General features: G+C 40.8%; 1 protein-coding gene across 3 annotated transcripts in view; it reads right to left on the minus strand.

Annotated features, from left to right (window-relative positions):
* The window catches only part of LOC149821481 (vacuolar protein sorting-associated protein 41 homolog), a 56,120-nt gene extending 35,939 nt beyond the window's left edge, over positions 1-20,181 (minus strand). For all 3 annotated transcript variants that reach the window (XM_089982016.1, XM_089982017.1, XM_089982015.1), the window contains exon 1: positions 19,789-20,181. In XM_089982016.1, coding sequence (XP_089838142.1) covers positions 19,789-20,124 — 336 coding nt within the window. In that variant the 5' untranslated portion in view covers positions 20,125-20,181. The remainder of the gene's footprint in view (positions 1-19,788) is intronic.
* Positions 20,182-25,006: the final 4,825 nt, after the last annotated feature.

Consider the following 25,006-nt stretch of genomic DNA (forward strand, 5'->3'; position numbering starts at 1 on the left):
CGTTGTCGTCGAACTCGATGACTTCCCTCTCATCCTCTTCCTCAACCAATGACTCACCCTCACTCTCACTATCGGATGCTGACTCAACGATATGCTTGACGAGATAGGCATCTTGTTCACGGTAGGACACCTAGACGCGACATGTCCTAACTCTTGACACCTAAAATAACGGATGGTAGACTCACTAGGTTTGGCTTTGGATCTGGTATTGTATGCGGGTCTGGACCGGTCAGGTTTGCTAGGATCTACTCTAGGGGTGGACTTTGAGTCTTCCTTCCTAGGGGAGCTCACTCCCCTGGTTGGGAAGTTCGACTTGGGTCGATCGGGCTGGTCACTACGGGAGACTCTATATTCCTGCCTCCTTTTCAATTTTTCCTCAACATTCATGGCATAACTGCTTGCTTAATCTAATGTCTTGACTGTGACACAACTGAAATCATCCGAAATAGTGGGACAGAGACCAAAAATATACCTCGTGACCTGTTGGCGTGCGGTCTCCTCGATCTGTACTCGCAGGGATAGACGATAGAACTCAACAGTGTATTCCGCCACAGTACGGGTTCCTTGACGCAGGGTCAAGTACTCCTTATAGGCTCTCTTAGCGTGGTCCGACGGCACGAACTTGGACTGCATCAACCTCTGCATCTCCTCCCATGTCTGTATGCACTCTAGTCTCTGTCGTTCCCTCGACCTTTACAGCTCAACCCACCATGTTTGCGCTAGGCCCCTCAACCGGGTAGATGCTAGAGAGACACGACGGTGCTCAGCTACAGTGTGGTAGTCGAAGAAAAACTGAACGGCATAGGACCAATCGAAGAACTACTCTGCATTGAATCATCCTACAAACTCCGGAAGGTCTAGCTTCACCCCGTAGGTGGAGGGATGCTCTTATGCTCTCTACTGACGGGTCTCCACCAGTCCTGTAGGGTACTCATTCCAGAAGGCGTCTTCATCCAACACTTCTTTATCACCCTCTGCGCGGTACTGCTCGCCTGGATACTGGTGCTGACGAACTCCAACGACCGGTGGTCAGCGCTCAGGTCGCACCGGCCCTTGCTGAATCTGCATGGCGGCTGCTGGAAACTGCCTTGGTCTGGCTTGCCCGTGGGTGGGAGCCATCTGTGGACGGCGTTGTGGCACCGGTATGACAAGAGGTCCTACTAAAGGTAGACGGGTCGGTCGGGTCTCGGGCTCTAGGTGGGTAGGAACGAGATAATATTGGTCAGGGTTATGGGTTGGGTTAGGGTAGAGGTATTGTAACGCCCCGAAATCTTAACCCAATTTTTTTGAGGAATTTTTTTTTTATACAGCGAAAACCAGTCATACCATAGGGCTAAGCATTCCAAAACATTACAGGTGGAGCAAGACCAAAACATTCTTTTCATTGAATATCAATGAAAATTAAGATCAGAGTTTCTCACACTATCCCTGGAACAGTAAATCCAAAATATTGATCGAAGCCTCCTCTCGCAGCCGCTCCTAACTTCAATTCTTCACCTAAAAATTTATAGGAATTAGACTACAACTGTCTAAGTAGGAAACCCGTAACTTTTAATGTGGTACATCATGAATCCAGTATTGATATGGGTGTCAAGTATGATCTTCAGTATATACCAAAAATAAACAAAGGTCTATACTACGTCAATCAACAATTTATCAGCAGCTAACTGGAAGGTAACATCAATAGCAACATTTATATATATATATATATATATATATATATATATATATATATATATATATATATATCACAACCACAATATGAATCCACACAATTATTCAGAGGAATGCAATTATGACAATTCATAATTCAGGTACGCATTCATATCACAAGGTACATCCATTATGCATAAAAAAAATATTAAATCATATCATGATTTATAATTTTAGTACAACAAGACATTTAACATACATTGAAAGTTAAACATCATGCATCCACCAAACATATAACAATTAAGGAAACATATAACATATGCATGTTCTAATGCATAACAGGAAAATGCATGACTTATGTGTAATGCATGAATCATCTTATTATTTTTCCTTAAGTTTTTCTTTCCATATGCATGCCCTATTAAATGCATACAATTTAAGTTCCTCCTTTTAAATATCATTGTCCGCGGATACACCAAACGGATACAAAACTCCGAGGTCAAGTAGGTTCTCAGAGTAGCTTAACACACAATTTGTATTTTATTACTGGGTTTCAAACTTAGCCATCAACCGATATCAGGAAACCGCACCATCCATCGGAACATTAGACCTCCACATCTAATGTCGGGGACACAAGGGACACCTCACGCCCACATGTGCCACTTCCTTGGTACCATAAACAACAGTTGTGTCAAACACACCACTCCCGGGTAAAGTGGCGGACTCTCCCTAAAACCGTGGCCAAGAGAAAGAACCTCAATATCGAGTTCAGGGGACAAAATTGCAGTACACGGAGTTTTTATATCCTCACAGTCTCCCCAAGACCGGAACTCTAAGATTCTCATACTCCAGATGAGATATCCCAGAACGTATATTACACTGTTCTTATTCATTATCTTTTTATTAAAAGCCAATTATTGAGTTTTGCAGTTCCGCATGCAAAAACAAGGCAAAAGCTCACATCTACCCCTGCGAGAACCATCACAAGACTCCAGCCCGTGAAAACACATTGAACAGTGCAATATCTGAAAAAGGTGCAAAGGATCTGACCTGATTCATGTAACTGATCAATGTAAAGACCATGTAACTCTTTTTACATTTATCGGGTCTGGATACACCAGACCTGGACCCATACTGTAATGTAAACTTAAATACACAAGTTTAGGTCACGATTTCGTATTACTGAAATCGTGACAGCCGTAATCAATCTCTCTCTCTCCCTCTCTCTCTCTCTCTCTTCTCTTTCTCAACGCAGGTGCAGAGAAAAACTTTCATGGTATCAGAGCGTAGATCCATCTAGGGGTTGAAGAGGATTCCAAAGGTGCGACAGATCAAAGGTTTGAGGATTCGTTCATCTCCCATCTTCTTTTCAACTTCAGATTTCTTTTTCTCTACCTCCATTCTCAATCTCCATCTCTCATTTTCTCCCTTTTCTGTTTTTTTCAGTCTTTTCTTTTCTTTTTAGTGGATTCACGCCTCACGTGAATCCCTAAGTTGTTCACGAAGAGTTCACGTGAATCTTGGTTCACGATAACCCTGTACATCAAAGAAAGGGAAAAGCTCGTTTCACGTGAATGTCCTGTTTCACGTGAAACACTAAGATTAAATTATAACCCATTCAATTTTTTTTCTGCATATCCCTTCTCTTTTCTGCGTATCCCTTCTTCTACTGGGCTGGATATCCAAGTCTGATCGTGCATTTCGAGCAGACCTGCGACATCAAATCTGGGATTCTAAACCCTTTTGATGTCCAGCATGCTGTGTGACATCCTCTTTTGATTCGACTCTCATTCCTTTTGCTCTCTTTTGTCCTTTCTCATATCATATTTCTTTTGACTGTTACGAGTGGGATCCACAATGAAAATACAGTCTGAATTTTTTTTTTTCCTTTTCTCATTGCTTCCACATTAAAAATACAGTCTGATTTTTTTTTTATTGCTTAAATATCTGACCTTACAAAAGGTAGAAGAGAAAACTCAGTCCTTCTTCTGACAGCCTCTGGTCGCCAATTTTTTGAGTTTCTCAGTCGTCAAAAAAAAAAAAGGAAGACGATCAGCAAACCTCTCTGGCTGCAGACTGAGCACTCTGTGGATACTGTGGTAACAGAAAAAGGGGTTCATTTTTCTTGTTAAAACTCTTTTCTTCATGGATCTTCATTCCTCTTCATCCAATCTTTCTTCAAGTTTTCTCACTCAACTCGTTTCCGAAAAGTTAACTACCTCAAACTTCTTGATTTGGAAGAGACAAATCATTCCTTTTATAAGGAGTCAAGGTCTCTTAGGTCACCTTAATGGAACCACTACCGCTCCACTCAAATTTGTTACGAGAGAGGAAAAAGACAACAAAGGAGTAAGTTCAATTGTGTATGTCAAGAATGTAGAGTACCTCAACTGGGAAAGGAAAGATCAGTCGGTGGTTGCATATATCACTTCCACCTTATCCCAAGAGGTCCTTGTTGCAATTCCCGACAATTGTACTGCTCTGCAACTTTGGGAAAAATTGGTTCAAACATATTCACAAGTTTCGCAGGCACGAATGGTTTTTCTCAAGAGGGAATTTCAAATGCTGAGAAAAGATTCCATGACCATCATGGAATATCTGAACAAGATGAAGACTATCACAGACCAACTTGCAGTTATAGGATGCGCGGTGAGTGACAGTGATATGGTACAACAGACTCTGAGTGGATTGGGATCTGACTACAATATGATCGTCACTTCACTATTGTGTCTCCCTGACCTTCCTACCTTTGATGAGTTGCGAGCAAAATTGATTCAGTATGAGATGACTCTGAAAGGGTTCTCTGAGGAATTTCACATTCACACAAATTCTCAGGAAGTTTTTGCCACAGGAGTGACTTATGGTAGAGGACGAGGACGAGGAGGACAAGGGCAAAGTGGACACGGAGGGCGTGGTCTGCTTCTCACTCCAAATACGTTAGCTCATGCGCAGGGATCAAGATACATTCCTACTTGCTTCCTTTGTAACAAAAAGGGGCATATCAAGGCGAATTGTTGGCATAATCCAGAGAATAAAGGAAAGGATCCACAGACAGAAAACAAAAGGAAGTTCTCAAATAGTGGAGAGATTAAAGATCTGCTGATATCTGCCTTGTCAGAGATGAAATTGAAGCAGAGTGATGAAGGCACTTGGTTTGTCGACTCAGAGGCTACGACTCATGTGACAGGTGATGCAGGTAAGATTTCTAATCCCATTCATTATTTTGGAAAAAGTAAGATTGTCACTGGAGATGGATCCCACCATCCTGTTTCTCATGTTGGAAAAATTGTCATTCCCATGTCATATTCCACTTTTACTCTTTCTGACGTTCTTCATGTTCCTGACATTAAGAAAAATATTGTCTCCGTTTCCAAACTTATTGATGATAATAATGCTTCAGTTGAATTCACTCCCTTCTCTGTGCAGGTCAAGGACCTACGCACGAGGGAAACATTCGTTGAAGGAAAGAGACGAGGCAATATGTATGTCTTTGAAGAAGCTCCTTGTCATGTTGTTCGCCCTGTCCACCTAAATTCAAAGCCCTCATTAGAGTCGTGTTCATCCTCTTTTGCTAATGTTTTTAGTATTTCTGAATGTAATAAGTCATTCTTATGGCATAGTCGGTTAGCACATTGTGGGAGTCATTTTATTGAGAAACTTGTATCTAATAATCTCATTCCAAAAGAAAATCTCAATAGGGATGAGAACAATCACAAATGTTTCAGTTGTCTTTCTTGCAAGAGTCATGTATTGCCTTTTCATTCCATTAATAAGAGAGCTTCAAAACCTTTTGAGATAATTTGTTCTGATGTATGGGGACCCGCCCCAATTGCCTCTAGATCTGGAAGCAAATACTATCTAATATTTGTTGATAACTATTCTCGATACGCTTGGATATATTTCATAAAAAATAAGTCGGAAGTCTTCTCTTTGTTTCAAAATTTTATTTCCCTTGTCAAAAATCAATTTTTTGAGTCCATTCAATTTTTCCAATGTGATGGAGGTGGGGAATTCTCATCCCGTGATTTTATTTCTTTTCTTCAAAATAACGGAATAGGAAGAAGGGTGTCTTGTCCTCACACCCCTCAACAAAATGGAATTGTTGAACGAAAACACAGGCATATCGTTGAAAGTGCCATGAGTATGCTTCATGACAGCAATCTTCCCATCAACCTATGGACAGAAGCTTTCCATTCTGCCGTACATGTGATAAATAGACTGCCTATGGTTGTTCTGGAAAATAAGTCTTCTTATCACTGTCTTTTTGGAACTCATCCTAGTTATTATGATCTGCGTGTTTTTGGATGTGTCTGTTATGTGCATATCGATCAGTCCCTGAGAAACAAGTTTCAAGACAAGGCCCAAAAGTGCAAATTTGTGGGATATGCAGATGACTACAAAGGATATAGGTGTTATGATCCCACCAACAAACGCATCAGAACCTCAAGAAACGTTGTCTTTGATGAACAAAATTTTGATCACGGAGCTGACACAACGAATATGCCAACTGAAATTTACTATCCTTGGCTGAGCTCAGAACTTTTTGCTGGCTCCAATGAAGCATGTTCCTCAAATTGTGTGCAACAAGAGAGGTGTTTGAGAACACTGGGACGTCGGGGTCACAGAATGCAGAGGAAGTACCGGGCAGATACAAAGGCATTGTCTATTCTAGACAGAGACCGACAACATCAAGCCATTCAGATCATGTCTCAGCCGCCAATCTTGCGCCTTCTCATACTCTTGCAGCCAGAAAATCAAACCGCATACGACATCCTAATGACAGGTGGGTTAGTTATAACAACTTCTCCTTGGATCTTCAACTGTTTTTAACTGCCATCAATAAGGACGAAGAGTCCATCATGTATTATCAGGCAGCCGCTTCTATGAAATGGGTAGAAGCCATGAATGATGAAATGCAAGCCTTGCATGAATGTGGAACATGGGAAGTTGTTCCCAGACCACCTGACAAAAATGTTGTCGGATGCAAATGGGTCTACAAAATCAAGTACAAGCCAGATGGAACCATTGAACGATATAAGGCAAGGCTTGTAGCAAAAAGATTCACTCAAGAAGCAGGGCAAAACTATGATGAGACTTTGAGTCCGTTTGTAAGAATGGGAACGATTCGAATCATCATTTCCCTGTTTGTTGAACATGGATGGAAGTTGAGTCAGCTTGATGTAAAAAATGCATTCTTACATGAGAATTTGAAGGAGGAAGTATACATGGAACAACCCCCTGGATATCAAGAATAAAATTGTAAAACCCATGTATGCAAGCTAAAAAGAGTCATCTACGGCCTGAAGCAAGCATCTCGCTCTTGGTTTGATAGCTTCTCGCTAGAGATTCAGAAACATGGATTTTCACGTTCCATGCTGGACCACTCATTATTTATTTTTAAAAGTCCGCCTGTGACCACTCTATTATTAATTTATGTCGATGATATTATCATCACAGGAAACTCTGCAGACTTATTAGGTCAAAGGTTCAAAATAAAAGATCTTGGAGTTCTACGCTATTTCCTTGGTGTAGAAGTTGATAATCAGGCTCATGGCTTGACACTCACTCAACACAAGTACACTGTATATGTTCTCAGCAAGGCAGGCATGAAAGACTGCAAACCTCTGGGAACTCCGAGTGTGCTTCATCAAAAACTTAGCGCTCATGATGAAGATATGTGTGATGACCCCACCAGGTATCGTAGCATAATAAGAATGTTACAATACCTCACATTCACTAGACCTGATATTGTTTATTCAGTCAATCAAGTGTCTCAATTTATGCATGCGCCACGTACTGAACATATGGAAGCAGTCAAGAGGATCCTTAGATATCTGAAAGGGACTATTGGGGATGGATTGATATATTTACCACAGTCATATGGCCAAGACGAGCACGAAATTACTGTATATTGTGATGCAGACTAGGCAGGAGATCCTGACGAACGAAGATCTACATCAGGATATTGTGCCTTCATTGAAAGAAATTTAGTCTCTTGGAGCAGTACAAAACAAAAAGCTATCGTTAGATCAAGCACTGAGGCTGAATATAGATCCATGGCTGCTGCCACTGCCGAAGTCACATGGATCAGGCATCTTCTAACTGAAGTAGGAGAAAAGATCTCCCACACTACCTTGCTCTGTGACAATCAAAGTGCTATCAACATGTCATTCAATCCAGTACATCACAGTCGTGCCAAGCACATTGAGATCGACCAACACTTTGTGAGACAGAAGGTTGAAGAAAAAGAGATTGAGCCTGAGTTTGTCAACACTGAAAGACAGGTTGCAGACATATTTACCAAAGGGTTAACCAAGGACCGCTTTTGCATGCTTAAAAGCAAGTTGTTCATGGTCCAAAACCATAATCAACTTGAGGGAGGGTGAAAAAGGTGCAAAGGATCTGACCCGATAGGTGCAAAGGATCTGACCCGATCCATGTAACTGATCCATGTAAAGGCCATGTAACTCTTTTTACATTTATCGGGTCTGGATACACCAGACCCGAACCCATACTGTAATGTAAACTTAAATAGACAAGTTTAGGTCACGATTTCGTATTACTGAAATCGTGACAGTCGTAATCGATCTCTCTCTCCCTCTCTCTCTCTCTCTCTCTTCTCTTTCTCAACGCAGGTGCAGTGGAAAACTTTCAATATCGAACAATAATATAAAATATGATTTTTGTGATGCATTTAAACAATTAAGGAAAGAGCGAACCAAAGCTCAAGGCTCTCCAGGCCTGTGATGATTCATTTAGATCATCGATGCATCGAATGCAAAAATCATAACTTACAATTTATGAAATGAGGTCAGCATGCCTCCAAATGCACATCCATTCAAACCAATTTAACAATGTGCATGAGTTACCATAATCATATGCATGTGTTTATCATCCACGTGCAAGTGCTTTTATGTAATCAATTAACACACATGCATTCATCCATAATTCATAAGTACATGAGAACATTTATGCATGATTTTACATGCTAAACACACATCGACTTCAAGTAGGCACATGTACTCAAAACAAATTCATAAATGCACGATAAATAAACATGTCCCATCAATGTAGGCACAGGAAACCTTTTCATGTGTTAACATCCACACACATGAACATAGCCCGAATCTAAAACTTGAATTTTTAGGGTTTCACACATTCATATCATGTATGCACTTCCCAAAACAAACTTTAAAATAACATGTTAACAGACATCAAACATCTTCACATGTTACAAACTATCAAGCATGCTAACATGAGCCATTAAATATTCAAACTCAACTTTATGTATATAATAACGGATAGAGCTATCAACATAAATTTGTTAACTTTGAATTAACTTATGTATGTAACTTGTGCCAAAAACCCAGAGTTTCTCAACATATACTGGGATCTGAGTATTGACCTGGCTGAACCCGTGGTAGTGTGACCATGGAACCATACTCCAATCATGGCATAGCTTGAGCATCCATATATCAAGACTCATGATATTTTTACAAAATGTACTTAAGCTGCGAGGAAAATAATAATACTCATCTCTATGCATAATACACTCATATTGTTGGCATTCACATGCAGACGAATCACATACCTATCAAAATTCTACCCACCAATTCCCATCATACTTCTTAAACGACTTTCAAGGCCAAACAAAGGCCAAAAATATACTCTCATTACACTAAGATGCCCACGGGAAATCGTATGAATGAATAAAACTACAAGTCAACATTAACCCAACAACAGGTGCCACCAGATTATATGTAGATCAATAGAAACCGATGCACATTTACAACAAAACTGCTTTCCCCATTCAACAAATATCTCAATTGAAGGCTTCAATGTACAAGTCATAGGATCACGCAAGATATTCTTTTTTCATGAGAAGTTGGAGCCTTTTAACCAGGTGGATGTGGTGTTCAATGATACCAGAGCATAATAACATTTTCATATTTACTTATATTTTACCATTCACTACAGAGTTCAAAGATTGCTAGATAGATTGACAAGGCTCCCCCCCCCTATCTTTTGTTTCCTATTTGAAGGGAATAGAAGGGAAGCCTTAAACAGAATCAGTGATGGTGAATCATCCTGGCATGGAAACATAACTGACGTTTCATTATGATATTTTTCAAACACCATCTTTTAAAATACGCAGACAATTACTCTTTCTAGCAAGTAAAGTTGTTCATAAGAGTATGGTGGCAAGCAGCTGACTGCTTATCTTCGTGCTCAGTCTTTCATAGATGTGCATGGGCAAAAGGTGCAAAATGATGTGTAACTAAAGGCAAGTTCAAAATCTTTAAGGAAGAAAGCACTTGAAACTGCAAGAATCGATTGCTTTCAATGTCCAAAACAAGAGCAAACTGTTCTAATCTTAGACGTCTCATTTTCTATTCTCAAAGACATAAATCCTTGGTATTTTTAAAAAAGGAAGACAGGATCACTTCATACAGTAAAAGGAAGAGGACACCTAATCAAACATGTATCATACTTTCTGAAGATGATGTCAGATGACAAATTATCTCATGATTTTCAAAATAAAGGAAATACAAAAAACATTCATATAAGATTAAGAGTGAAATCACACAGTCTGTGGTCCAGTTCTTGTATATATATTGTAATCAACATTAAACTATGCAAAATCATGAAGAACGACCAAATAGAAAACACAAATGTGCCTAGTGATCATGGTGTTGTCCTAGCTTTTCTGTTGGTAGAGATGATGTATAGTCATTTTCTTCATTCACAGAATATCAATACCAGATAAGAAACTCAGAAAAATATTTGCGATTTTCTTTTGTATCAAGAGTTAACCATTGGGATTCGATCCTAGAAATGTAAATCAAAGTTTATTAAACCAACCAAAGAGAAGGATACCCCCGAAATCGAAAAACTGAAAACCCCCAAATCAAAAAACTGAAAACCCCCAAATCAGTGATTTGGGGTTTTTCAGTAGCTTCAGCCCCAAGATGAAATCCGAGGCACAGACACCCGGTTTGGGCTTTCCCAGTAGTCTAAACTCCCAAATCATCTACTGTCTTTTGCTTCCTGGCAGCCAAGAACGACCGAGCACCCAATGTCTTGCTTTCTTGACCGACCCATAACACACACAAGATACAATCAACACCAAACAAGAAAAGTGCAGAAATCCTACCTTTTCCGATGTTCTTTCCGACGATCGGAGACCGCTATCGCGAGACGATGGTCGGCCGGCTCCGGTTGCTCCTGCCGCCGTGAAGGGCGCAATCGGGAGGCTGCTGTCGATGGTCGGCCTGTTGTTTCCACAGCCGCGATGTTGTTCCCCCATTACGATTTGCTTCTTGCGGGGTTAGGGTTCACTCTGAACCCTAACCCTCTCTTTTTATCGGGCAACCCGTATCGGGTTGCCTTTATCCTTAGTTTTTTTTTTAACGTGTTACTTACACGGTACGTGGGGCGTGGCTCGGGTCCGAACCCGGGACCCGCTGCAGATTCGATGGGTATTACGATCCGCAATTTGGACCCGCTACCCATTGCGAAGTGGATCCATAGGTTGGGTCCAAATGGATCCAACTGTGGATCCCTTGCATATTTTTATTAATGTTTATTAATTTATTATATTATATATATATATATTTCAAATATGATATTATTTACATATGGATCCGAAAGGTGGATCCTAGGTCCATAACACATAAATTATGCAAATTTACGCATAAAATTTGTGGTTATTACAGGTATTGGGTCAGGTATGGTACTGGATTCTGGATTGGGGACGGGTTAATGGATTGGGCTTGGTTGGTGTAGTACTGGGATGATTCACCCGATTGGATCTGGATCGGGTCAAGTCCTAAACTACTTGTCGAACCCAGAGTGGGATAGGCAGGATCATGGATCGAGTTGTGACGTGACAAGGCCTGGTTTAAACTCGATCCTTGATCCATAACAAAATGGGTCTGGTTTTGACCCGACTCAAATTCAAACTGGAGCTCCGTCCGGATCCGATATGGGTTTGGGTAGGCTGGAGATCTGAATTGGGGTTGAAAAGTAATAGGTTGGATTTGGTTCGGGTCGACCCGCGAACCAGACCCAACTGGGTAGGTCGGGTATGTTAAATTATGTATCGATATTTGTAATCTCATATATATTTATATTCATATATATACAGATACATATACATATATACTATGTATATATGTATATATATATATATATTCTTATCCACCCAAAAGGGTATTTCTGTAAATTCCTGTTTTACGCATATTCCATTTTGGAATATGCTTGTAACTTTGCTTTTTCTTTTTCCTTTTCTTTTTTCTTTTTTGCTCTTTTGTTTTTTGTGCCACATAGGGAGGCTCCCCAAAGAGTCGTTGGGGAGCCTCCAACGGTCACATATGTGACCGTTGGGGGCTTCCAACGACTCTCTTGGGAGCCCCCTATGTTGCTCCTTTGCTTCCTTATAAATAGGGGCTTCCCCCTCTTGTATTATTCATGGCTTTTAGTCAAAGCCCAAGTGCTCAATAAAGTGATTCCAATATTTTTTATGCATTTGTGAGTTTTTGTGAGTTTTTGTGAGTTGTGCTTTTGTGCACAAGTGTTCTAAAGTGTTCTTATTGTGCATGTGTGTCGGGTTTATTATCAAGAATATTAAGGTCTTGATCTTAGTATCTTGTTTGGAGATACTTTTACATGGTATCAGAGCCTCGTTGAAGGAGGAGGATCGTGCATCTCTTCATTTTTGAAGTACCTCAAAAAATGTGCCTTCAAGTTATTGAAGTTTTAAAGTGGATCAACTCCTTCGGGCAATATTTTAGAAGCATCTTTTGTCAAGAAAGATTTGAAAATCATTTGAGGTACGTGTTATTTTTTATCTTCTTTCATCTCTAATGGGTGAAAAAGACTCACACTTCTCCCTTGGTTTTAAACTTAGTGGTTCGAACTATCATGTTTGCGCCGGCAATATGGAAGCCCATATCAAAGGGAAAGGTCTTTGGGGTTACGTTCAAGGTTCAATATCGGAACCCGAACCCAAACTTACAATCATAGAAAAAGGGGATATTAAGATTCTTGAATGTGAAGATAGACAAAAAGCCCTAGAAGATTATTCAAAAAGGCATGATGAGTGGGAGATGAAGAACTTCAAAATTTTGTCTTGGATTTTTTCATCCGTAGAAACCAAGATCAACGCCAACATCATTAAGTTCAAAAAGGCCTTTGAAGCTTGGTTGTACCTTGAAAAAATGTATACTTCAAGGGACTTATCTCACAAATATTACCTCCAAAAGAAGGCATTGACCCTTCAACAAAACGATTTGTCTATTCGGGAATATTTTGTCGAACTATCATCTATTTGGGACGAGCTTGCTATGCTCGAACCAAAATGGAGCGGAGAAGCAATCGAGTTAAGACACAAACAACTAGAGGAAGATCGATTCTTCAATTTTCTAAATGGTCTTAGACCCGAATTTGAGTAAATTTGGTCCTCTCTTCTATCTGCCTTCACATCTACCTCTATTGAAGATGTTATCACTAAGCTAAGTGGTGAGGAAACCCGTATTGGGATTAGTAAAAATAATCCTAGCATCCTTCTTGCACCTTCTCAAAATGATTATGAAGCGGTTAATGCTGTGTCAAGACCCGGGAATAATATGAAGGCCTACAAACCTCCTCATTTCAAAAATCAAGGACAAGGAGGAAATGATCGATATGGCAAAAGAGACTATAGCAAATTAACTTGCCATTTTTGTAAAGAACCCGGGCATATCAAACCCATTTGCCCCAAATGGAAGAAAATTCTTGCCGCGGCTATAGCATCCCAACCAGAGGAACGACCTTCTTCATCAAATGAGCATATTTCCCTTCAACAAATTGTAGATGCACTTCAACCTCTTCTCAAAGGAGGCGTTTCCGGAGCCGCTATGTCATCCTCCTCTTCTCTCGGTAAGACATTTTGGCTCCTAGATTCCGGTGCATCATTTCACATAACTCCAAGACTTCTTTATTCCAAAAATTCGTCTTATACCAAAACTAAACTTAAATTTACTCTCGGTTTCTCAACTCTCGGACTATGGTTGCGATATAAAATTCTCTTCTAATAAATGTTGGATACAGGATCGCCAATCTGGGAAGTTGATTGGGGAAGGCTCTAGGAGAGGAGACCTCTACTATGTTGATTTTCTTAAAATTCCCAAGAATCAATTTTGTAATGTTGCTCAAAACAAAGATATTCATGTATGGCATAAGAGATTGAGTCATCCCAACATTGTTAAAATCTCTTATTTGCCTTTTATTAAGCATCTTTGTAATGAAAATTTTGTATGTAATGAATGTATTCTTGGGAAAATGAAAAGTCTTACTTTTTCTCAAAGATCCATGTTTACAACAAAATCTTTTGAAATTATTCACTCCGATGTATGGGGTCCGGCTCCGGTGATATCTAAAGGAGGTTTCTCATACTATGTTATCTTTGTGGACGATTACACTAGATTTAGTTGGATATATTTTCTTAAACATAAACATAAAGTTTTCTCGATTTTTAAAACATTTCATATGATGATTTTAAATCAATTCAATGGAAGTTTAAAAATTCTTACAACCGATTCGGGTGGCGAATATCTTTCCAATGAATTCAAAAGTTATCTTGAAAATCATGGTATTCTCCATCAAAAATCTTGTCCTAAAACCCCACAACAAAATGGGTTGGCTGAACGAAATCATAGGCATATTATTGAAACAATACGAACTTTGCTCATTTCACAAAATATTCTGAAAAGACTCTGGGCTGAGGCAACCCTTACATCAGTCTATCTCATAAATAGACTCCCATCAAAAAACTTGAACAAGGTTTCCCCATTTGAGAAATTATACGAAAAAGAACCTGATTATAGCAGGTTAAGGGTTTTTGGATGTAAATGTTTTGTCCTTACTGATAAAAATGACAAACTCTCCCCCAAGGCCATTCCTTGTGCCTTTCTTGGTTATTCTGAAACTCAAAAAGGTTTTCATTGTTATGATATTAAAAATGATAAACTATATATTTCCAGAAATGTAAGCTTTTTGGAAAATATCAGTGGTTTCGAAAAATTTGAATCTAATGACGAGAATATAGACTATTCTTTTATGTTTGATCTGTTGACTGAAGATGATGATACTTGTGATGATGAGTCGAATCAAAATGACTCAAGTAATAATGAAACCAATTCTGTGCCCCCAACGTTTCATCAACATGTCAATGAGGAACCGCATAGAGATCCCCATAACCTACACTCATAGAGATAAGAATACTTTCAGAAGTGCCCTCGAAAGATATGATGATGCTAGTGGGACTACTCCTCAAAGTGAGGAAAACCTTCGTAGGACCGAAAGACAGAGAAAACCCCCTTCTAGGTTTATCTCATATGAGTCTTTTTCACCTAAATATAGTTTGTCTAAGCGTCATTCACTCTTACATAGAACCTAGAAACTTCGAGGAAGCACGAAAATGTCTGGAATGGATAGTCGCTATGGATAATGAACTTAAAGCTCTAAGGAGAGCAAAGACATGGGAATTTCAAGACCTTCCTAAAGATAAGAAAGCAATAGGGTGTAGATGGGTGTTTAAGGTTAAGCCTAAGGGTGATGGGTCCCTCGAGAGATACAAAGCCCGTTTAGTTGAAAAAGGATATAGTCAAGAATATGGGATTGATTATGAAGAGACATTTGCCCCGGTAGCTCGAATGGTCACCGTCCGATGTCTTATAATCGTTGCCTTAATCAACAAGTGGAACATCTATCAAATGGATGTTAAGAATGCTTTTTTAAACGGAGATCTAAACGAAGAAGTGTATATGGATGCTCCTCCTGGAATGGAGTCTCCTAAAGGAAAAGTGTTTCGCCTTCGAAAAGCACTTTATGGTATGAAACAAGCCCCCAAGGCTTTGTATGATAGGTTTAACTCTGTAATGTTAGAAAATGGTTTTTCATCCTGTTTTACTGATACTGCTTTGTTTGTTAAAAAATTTAATGCAGGGATTGTTATTTTACTTCTATATGTGGATGACATGCTTATAACCGGAAGCGATTCTAAAGGGATTAAAAGCATAAAATCAATTTTAAAGGATAAGTTTGAAATGTCTGACTTGGGATTTTTAACTTATTTTTTGGGTATTGAGGTAGCATACTCTCATAGAGGATATTTTTTGTCTCAAACTAAGCTTGCATCTGAGATTATTGACAGGTCAGGTATTACAGATGATAAAGTTTATGAAACTCCTGCTATAGTAGGAGCTAAAATGAAGATTGATGATGGTGTTCTTCTCTCTGATCCTACTCCCTACAGACAACTTGTAGGATCGTTGATGTACCTAAGTATTACCAGACCAGATATCTCACATGCAGTGAATACGGCAAGTCAGTTTCAGCATGCACCAACTTCTATTCACATGAGTGTCGTCTTACGTGTCGTAAGATACCTAAAGCGTACTCTTAATAAGAGAGTTTTTCTGTCATCCTCTTCTGAGTTAAAATTAATTGATTATACTGACTCTGATTGGGGAGGTGACCCAAATAACCGTCACTCCACCACTGGTTTTTGTGTATTCTTAGGTGATTCTTTAATATCATGGAGATGTAAGAAGCAACAAAAAGTTTCTCTATCTTCGACTGAAGCTGAATATCGTGCCATGGCAACTACTACCATGGAAATTGTATGGATTCATCAACAGATTGAAGACATGGGGATCACTATTAAAGGGCCCATTAAGTTATGTTGTGATAACAAGAGTGCAATATACATTGCCAAAAATCATACTTTCCATGAGCGGACTAAGCACATTGAAATGGATTGTCACTATGTTCGTGAAGCCTACTTAAAAAGAGTCATTGATCTACCTTATGTTACTTCAGAATATCAGTTGGCAGATTTTTTCACCAAAGCCTTATGTGCCCCAAGATTCAACTTTCTCCTTGGCAAACTCTCGGTCATCTTGCACTAAGTTTGAGGGGGGGTGTTAAATTATGTATCGATATTTGTAATCTCATATATATTTATATTCATATATATATATATAGATACATATACATATATACTATGTATATATATATATATATATATATATATATTCTTATCCACCCAAAAGGGTATTTCTGTAAATTCCTGTTTTACGCATATTCCATTTTGGAATATGCTTGTAACTTTACTTTTTCTTTTTCCTTTTCTTTTTTTACTTTTTCCTTTTTTTCTTTTTTCTTTTTTCTTTTTTGCTCTTTTGTTTTTTGTGCCACATAGGGAGGCTCCCCAAAGAGTCGTTGGGGGCTCCCAACGACTCTCTTGGGAGCCCCCTATTTTGCTCCTTTGCTTCCTTATAAATAAGGGCTTCCCCCTCTTGTATTATTCATGGCTTTGAGTCAAAGCCCAAGTGCTCAATAAAGTGATTCCAATATTTTTTATGCCTTTGTGCATTTGTGAGTTTTTGTGAGTTGTGCTTTTGTGCACAAGTGTTCTAAAGTGTTCTTATTGTGCATGTGTGTCGGGTTTATTATCAAGAATATTAAGGTCTTGATCTTAGTATCTTGTTTGGAGATACTTTTACAGGGTAATGGGGTTCGAGGCCCAGACCCGTTCCTTGGGACCCAAAGGATGGTCCCCAAAATTCGGGTCGGGGTCTCGCTGTCACATAGTCTGGTTCGGACCCTCTCGGGTTCGGACCCATCCACGAGGACCTGACACCCCCTGCACGTTGGTGCGCTGTAGCAACGCCACCACGCGCAGGCACGGGTAAGCGGGCCGGATCAGCCTTGGCCCTGACGTTGTTGTGCCAGCAGCCTGGCCCAACGTCACGCTGGGGCCTTGTGAACCAGGACCGGGCTGCGGCACAGACCCAATAGCACAAGGTCAGGCTTGCGCCTCCCAGCCCAGCGTCACGCTAGGGCCTTGCGACCCAGTCCCGAGCTACGGCACAGGCGCAAGAGCATGAGGCCAGGCCTGCACACCCGAGCTGACGCTGGGAGGCCCAGCCAGCGCTTTGTGAGTTGTCTGGCAAACAGCAAACACCGGCGGCCAGATGGGCAGCCGGGACAGGATCCATCGTTAGGGAGGGTACCGGATTCGGGGCGGTGGCGCGACCACGTGGGATCGGCTGGCCTGGTTTGGCTGTGGCAGCATGTGCTTGACTGCCTGCATCGTCACCCAATCCTGCTCCCATTTTCAGCATAGAAGTCGCGCATGCCTCCCCCGACGATTCGATGGTCACGATCCGATCTTTTAGTCCATTCATACGTTTCGACATACCAGCTACATCCTTGCTTACGCGCAGCAGGTTTTCTTGGATCTTCGTCATCATGTCGAGCATCCGCATCATCAGATCCTCGTTGTTGGTTTCCTCCCGCTCTTTTCCACTTGCTGGATCGTTTCTCGCCTCTTGAGCCATACCGCTGACGAAGGAGGAAGGCTGGGCTCTGATACCACTTTGATGCAGCGAGGAGGATCGGTTTTCGCGTCCTTTGACGGCGGCTGATGAGGGCACGACCCTTACGGTCGTGCGTTGTGCAAAAAGTAAGAAGAATGCCCACCGAAAACGATGAGCTTATTTTTATTTCAATGTAAACTTCAATTGAACAATAGAATCAATGAATGTAAATGAAAAGGAACAAGCAATAGAAGGAAGAAAATCTGCTGCAATCTGAATATTCTTTGCTCCCACGCAACCCTAGAATAGGGTTTTTTAAAGGCATCAACTGGATCCAGGTCTCGGTCCGGTCCTGGACCCGAGACGTCTTCTCGTTGCTGCTGGACCTGGGACGCTCGAACTTGTGCTCGTCTGGAATAGGTACGCAGGGGTACACCATCCCTGCGGCTTGGTACCATGTTCTAGGTCGGATCCACTACGTGGGTCCGATCCTCAATCCCATCGTGCATGTCCGGTCCCCTGCTTGGGTCAGGCTGTATGGATCTGCATCAATCCTGCTCTGCATCATTAGTCCAATTTTTCTCATCCCACCCACTGAAGATATTTTCTGCCATAAAAGACATGGAAATTGACAATTAGTAAAAGCTTCTTAGTTAACAGTTATGCTCATGGTCTGGTGTGAAACGAGTGGCATCGTTCAAGTAGCCCCACCTATACCCACAACCATTGCATGTGAATAGTGGACAGGAAAATGAGTAATATAGAGTAATGGGATCCCCCAAAAACCGCACCATTAGGAACGTCAACCAACAGAAAATTTTCATGCTCCTGAAACTAGGCCAACTTCCATCCAGCATCTTGTAGCATATCATAGCAAGGATAATTGTTCCTAACACAAGTGGCACAACTCCACCAATAGATCGAAAAAACCACTCAAAATTTAGCAACTTAAGTGCAGATTCGAGTTTTCCTATCATTAGAACATGTGGACCACAACCCAACTAATTGTTGTGCAGGCTTGCAAAATTGTGTAATCACATACGGGTTCCAATATCCTATCCACCGCATGGCGCAAGGGTCCGAAATAACCAAAAACTATGCAAGCAAAAAGGCATTGCATTAATAGTCTATTAGGACGTGCGAACTCTATGGAGGATATAGTCACGATTCACTCAAACAGCATACTTGCAGAGGCTTTTCAATGTTACCATTCTAATAGATAGCCGATGAATTGGATCTGACCAGTGGATTTTATTGCTTTAGATGCAATGCCCATCAGCCACATGATAACAATTAGCAACCCCTGGAACAAATAAAACAAGCTCAAGAGAACTCTGGATTGTCCCATCGCAGGCATCGGTGACGCACTGCCAAATCCAGAAACCCGGCTGGCATCATTCAGGGAGCAGATTAGCGACACCAATAGATGCTATCATAGAGGCATATTTGAGCGAAATAATCAACCTTCCATCGTAAAACCTACGACATAGAAGAACTCACCGATCCTCCCTCCTCTCCAATACATATTCTCCTTCGATTTCATGGATTAGCACATCTTTCCATTATATTGAAAAATAACCGCTATAAACTAAGAAAGACAGACAGAATTATGATTGTTGATCTAGTTATTCACCTTTCTCGTTCATAATCATCATAGCAAACACTAAAAATAAATCATCTAGAAAAAGGATCGTTGAAAGAGAGTGTGATGAATTGCATATGTTGAACAACTAACTAAACAAAAGAAATAAGAAGTCTCTGAAAAAAAAACCTGATTCCCTTGGAAATCCAGTATATGGACGGCGCCGTCGTGAGTTCCGAGCGCGATCATCCGCTCGGCGACTGCGATCGCGGAGGCAGCGTCGGTGGATAGGAGGGAAGGGATGCTCCCTCCCATCCTCTGATACTTGAGCCTGGGCTCGTCTTCTTCATCCTCTTCTTCCTCCTCCTCCTCCTCTCCCCCTTCGCCGTTGGCCGAAGGGGGCTGCCTCTCCTCGTCGACGTCGTCCGCCTCGTCGCCCTCCTCCCTCTCGTCGTCGCCGTCGGCGCTCTCGGCGGAGGAGGGAGGGCGGATGTCGCCGTTGGCGGTGGGTTTTCCGGCAGCCATTCCCGCCGGAGCAGCGATCGGGGTTATCTCTTTGCGGGGGAACGAAAAGGGCGGTGTTATAATTTGATCATGGCCCGGTCTGTTGCTTTGCTAGGCTCCTTTTCTCCGCTCTATTATTAGCTTTAAATATTTCACGATTACCCCTCCCTGTTTTTCTGTTTTCCAAATACGCCGCTTTCATTTTGAAAAACTACTAATGACCTGTTCGGTACTTTTTCTCGTTTTTTTAAGAAAAAAAAATCATAATCAGGTCACACAAAACACAAAAAATTGCTAAAATGGGTAATTTTAGCAATTTTTTGTATAAAACGGAACACAGGAAATCACTACCCGTTTTAGTGATTTTCTATGTAAAATCACTATGGGTGTAGTGATTTTCCCATCAATCTGAACTCCACTTGTCTGATAGGATTAGCTAGTGCATGTCACCTTGTGTTGAGACATTGCAGGTTCAAAACCTAATGGTATAGTTGTATAACTGATAAGGGTCTGCCTAACCCCAGCTTGCCTTTGAAAAAGTGTAGTGATTTTCTGTATTCTGAAAATAGGATTCATGCTTCTCAAATTTTTTATATGAGCTTTTGTTTTAATGAAAACTACCAAATAAGGACTTTTATTTTTTATTAATTCAAGTTGAATCATAAGTCAAATTATAATAATAGCCTTTGTAATCAATTACTCAAAATGTTTGTCCTTTCATTTTTCGTAAAGATGAATGAGTATATTTTTCAACTTCAGAGGGGCAACAGAGGGAAACCAAAAAAGAACTAGTTTTTAAAGATGATGAATGTTGGCAAAACTGTATCACATATCAAGAGTTTCAAAAAAAAAAGTGCAGTTTCTTATAATTAAGGGTAAAGTGTAGGTGTCTAAATGTAAATTTTCGTTTTTCATATGAGGGAGAGGGGGATCATAACCATCGTCGTATTTGTCCGACCTACATGGTGGTCAGCTTTTAGGAGTTCGATTTCTATCTGCGTCACAAATACATGACACGTGATTCTGATTCGACACGCAAGATTGAATTTTTTCATAAAAACAGGATAGGATGATACGATTTTTTTTGAATTTTTTAACAATAAAAACGATTTTGATGCTTTTTTTAATAAGAATACGTTTTATTGAAATAATATTGCAGCATTACAATATTATTTAAAAATATCAAAGCAATGATGTATTTGATAGCTCGTGTTATCATGAACACCCAAGAATGACATGTCCATGAGACTAGGGACACAAATGTGCAGGGTTTTTTATCCCAAAATACATTGGAGAGTTGAATCGGTTCGGAGGGACAAACTTTTTCTTGTCCTGGATGGAGTGTGATATATGCTTATGAACTTGTTGCAGGTAGTTTGGAGGGACAAACTTTTTATGCATGAATCTGTACATCTCTTCTCTTGATTGAACCGGAGGGCCTTGATCGGACCGACTCTACTTCATTTGTGCCCAACACGCTTGCATCGATCCACACAGCTTCGTAGACACCATAAATCACCTTGCGATGCTTGGGGATATGTTGTCACGTAAAGAAGTGTTTTACTGCATACTTCAAAAAAATTAACTTGTCTGAGTCCAAGAGACCTCAAAACTCAAGGAACTCCACCCATAGTGACAACAGTTTTTATCGGCAATTTCTAGTTTTTCAAAAACTCTCAAGAAATTGAAAAAAAATCCATAAATCTTGCATTTTTTTCGGCAAAATCTTGGCAATAAAAAATTAATTAAAAAATATAAAATGTACTTTTTATAAGAAAATATTACTAACAATTATTTCTAAATAAAAATATAGGATTTTTTTCGTGATAGATAGCAGTTTAAAACGTAAATATCATGTTTAAATAGCGGTATTTATGTTTTTTCATAAATCTAGTGATATTTTAAAAAACTCGCAATAAATTACCGTTTTAAACTTTCAGGCAATTTCTCACAATATTATCGTGAGATTTTCATAAATCTCGTTATATTTGTCACACTGACTCCACCTTCACTCCATAGTAACGTTCTCACTCTTAAGGACCTATAGGATTTGGACCCATATATGAAAGATCTATATCCTAACTAGCTATCTCACCTCTAGCCTCTAGATAACACTCAATATATCATATAGGATGCATGAGCCAAACATCAACCTCATTATCGGGCTCTCCAAATTGATATATTGCATTGCCTCGATTTGCATGTCAAAACAAATTCCTCTCTGCAAGAGGATTTGTAATAACTTTGCACCCCTCTACTCACATTGACCTGTTGTTGGTGTAGGAATGTGCTGCCCCTGCTGGACTTCATGTTGTGGGGGTTGTGAATCTGGGTAACCAAGTGGACCTTAAATTTTTGCAGGTCCAAAATCTAGGTTTGGATAATTATGGGTGGGCTAAGGATTGGATTTAATCGAGGATGAGAATGTATTGAGATGGGTTGATGATGATTTGGGTATTGATTTATTTAATTTTGAGTTTGGATTAGATTTGGGTTACGGGTTTGGTTAGAATCTCGTTGGTTATCGACCATATCAAGATTCTCATGATTGGTTGGACACAATTTTGATTGGAATGAGTTATGGATCGAGTTTGGGAGATTTAAAGCTTGTTTTAGATGTGACCCATGACCAAAATGATTTTGGGCCTAGCCTTGACTCGGTCCAAATGCCGACTAGGGCTTCATCTAGGTCCAATACGGTATGGTATGGAACAAGTTAAATGGCTTGAGACTAAAATAAGTGTTGTGAATAGGGATGGCAATGGACTGGGGCAGGGGCGGGGGAGAGGGTCTCCACCCCCGCCCCGTCTCAAGAACAAACCTCCATCCCCTCCGCCATCCCTGCACGGGGATGGATTTTAACCTCCACCCCTGCTTTCATCCCCGTTTCATGTCCTCCATCACTGGTTCAAACGGGGATGAGGCAGGGCAGGGTCCTGTTTCCTCGTAGTCTATTTCCATCCTTTAGAAGGACCGAGGATGGGGCGGGGCTGGGCTAGGCGGGGATTGGGGCGGGGCAGGGAAAAGTGTAAGTCCATCCCTGAACGGGGATGGATTTTAACCTTCGTCCCCATTTCATACCCTTCATCCCCGATCCAAATGGGGCGGGCCCCCCAAGCCCACTGCGATCCCTAGTTGGGAAACAAAACCAAAAACAAAGTAGGTAGGGTGTCAACGGGTCAAGTTTGGTTCGGACCAGGTGAACCAGACTTGGACCTGATTTTGGGTATGGTTATTGGGTCCAGACCCAGGTCTAATCAGGTCCACTATAAGACAAATCATACCTGGACCTGATAAAAAGTGCATAAACCAGACTCGGACCATACCCGATAAAATAATAATTTTATTATTTTACAGTGAAAAAAATGTGGATCTTAATAAAAAAATCACAAACCATATCTGGATCCATGTATTAATCAGACTTTTGGGTCTTAATTGGGTCTTCTTATTTATCACTATACTCAGACCTATGTGGTTTGGTCTGGGTAAACTAGACCCATTGACACCCGTAAGAGGTGGGGTCAAACTGGATAAGATTAGGCACATATTGGAGTTTAAACATATCCAAACCCATTAAAATTTGGTTCAGACTCCATAAACGGGTTCTTGGTTGAACCAGAACAGTTGAGAACTGGTTCTTGTACTTTGAGGGTCACCCGACCCTAGAGAGAGAGAGAGAGAGAGAACCCCAACCCACCGCCTGCCATGGCAGTGGAGCAGGGAGGGCTCCCTTCGGGATGGCAAGGTTCGGCCGACGCGACACCGCCGATTGGTGTTGGTCCCCTAGCCGGCGGGTGTGGGCTCTCACGATAGCCATGAGCCGGTGACACCCAAAGGGGTTTCGTTGGCCAGTAAAGGCCGTTCGACGAGCATATTGGGCCTCCGTTCAGCCAACTTTGGCGAGGATAAGAGTCACGAAACTCCTTGCCACCTTGACATTGTTCTCAGACAACAAACAATAGGTACCTGTTTGATAATGTGAGTTTCACGGGCGAGAGTTGAATCCAACGATGACTCACCACAAGATTCACCCCTATTCCCTTCAAGTTGGGGTTCGCTCCAACCGAATCTAGGTTTGTGTTGGTTCCCATCAATGATCCCTCGATCGTTATTTGGTCTACGTTATGAAGTTGCATGATAGGATTGAGATCGGTTACCATTGTTGTCGTTGTGTTTAATAGGATTGGGTCGGGATTGCTCATCTAGTGTTTTTTATGCGACCCAAATCGCGCCATAACCATTGCCATCATTGACTCCATATCATGCGTCAAAGTTTTGAGCTTTTGATTTATGTTGCACACGTTTACATTCATTTCACACGTGTTGTTTGTGTAGCATGAGAAAAATTGTTGGGCGAAACCCTGTAAAACAAACAAGACAGGGAGCGTACCTGGATTCGCCATTGTCCGTGTAGTCAATTCGGCGTTCTCCTTAGCCGGTCGACGCCCACAATGAGCTCAGGCCTAATGTCGACGGTGAGCATGACCCGTTCTGCTGCGCCTGAATGCAGAACAATATTTTGGCAGAGGATTGTTACGAAATCTCATCATTTTCGTAACCCCAAACCTCTTTATATAATGGAGAATTGGGCAGTTACGTGAATGTGGTCTCTCCACATTCACGTAACTCCCACCCACTACCTCCATTATCCAGTCACTTACGTGACCCACTAACAGGGTGTCAAACCGGGTCAGACTGCGGGTTGGACCCGTAACCCATAATGTCCAACATTCTCACACTTGACCCATTGACACCAAAAGTGTACTAAATCGAGGTGTATACCGTTATCTCGATTTAATTCTTCACATGGGTTCACATGCCACCCTTTATCACAAGGATGAATCGTATGAGTCAAGGATATGAACACCCCTTTATGAAATGTCATATTTCCTTGTACTACACT

Source organism: Nuphar pumila, chromosome 12, assembly GCF_984573655.1.
Source record: "Nuphar pumila chromosome 12, dmNupPumi1.hap1.1, whole genome shotgun sequence".
NCBI classification, from domain to species: Eukaryota; Viridiplantae; Streptophyta; class Magnoliopsida; order Nymphaeales; family Nymphaeaceae; genus Nuphar; species Nuphar pumila.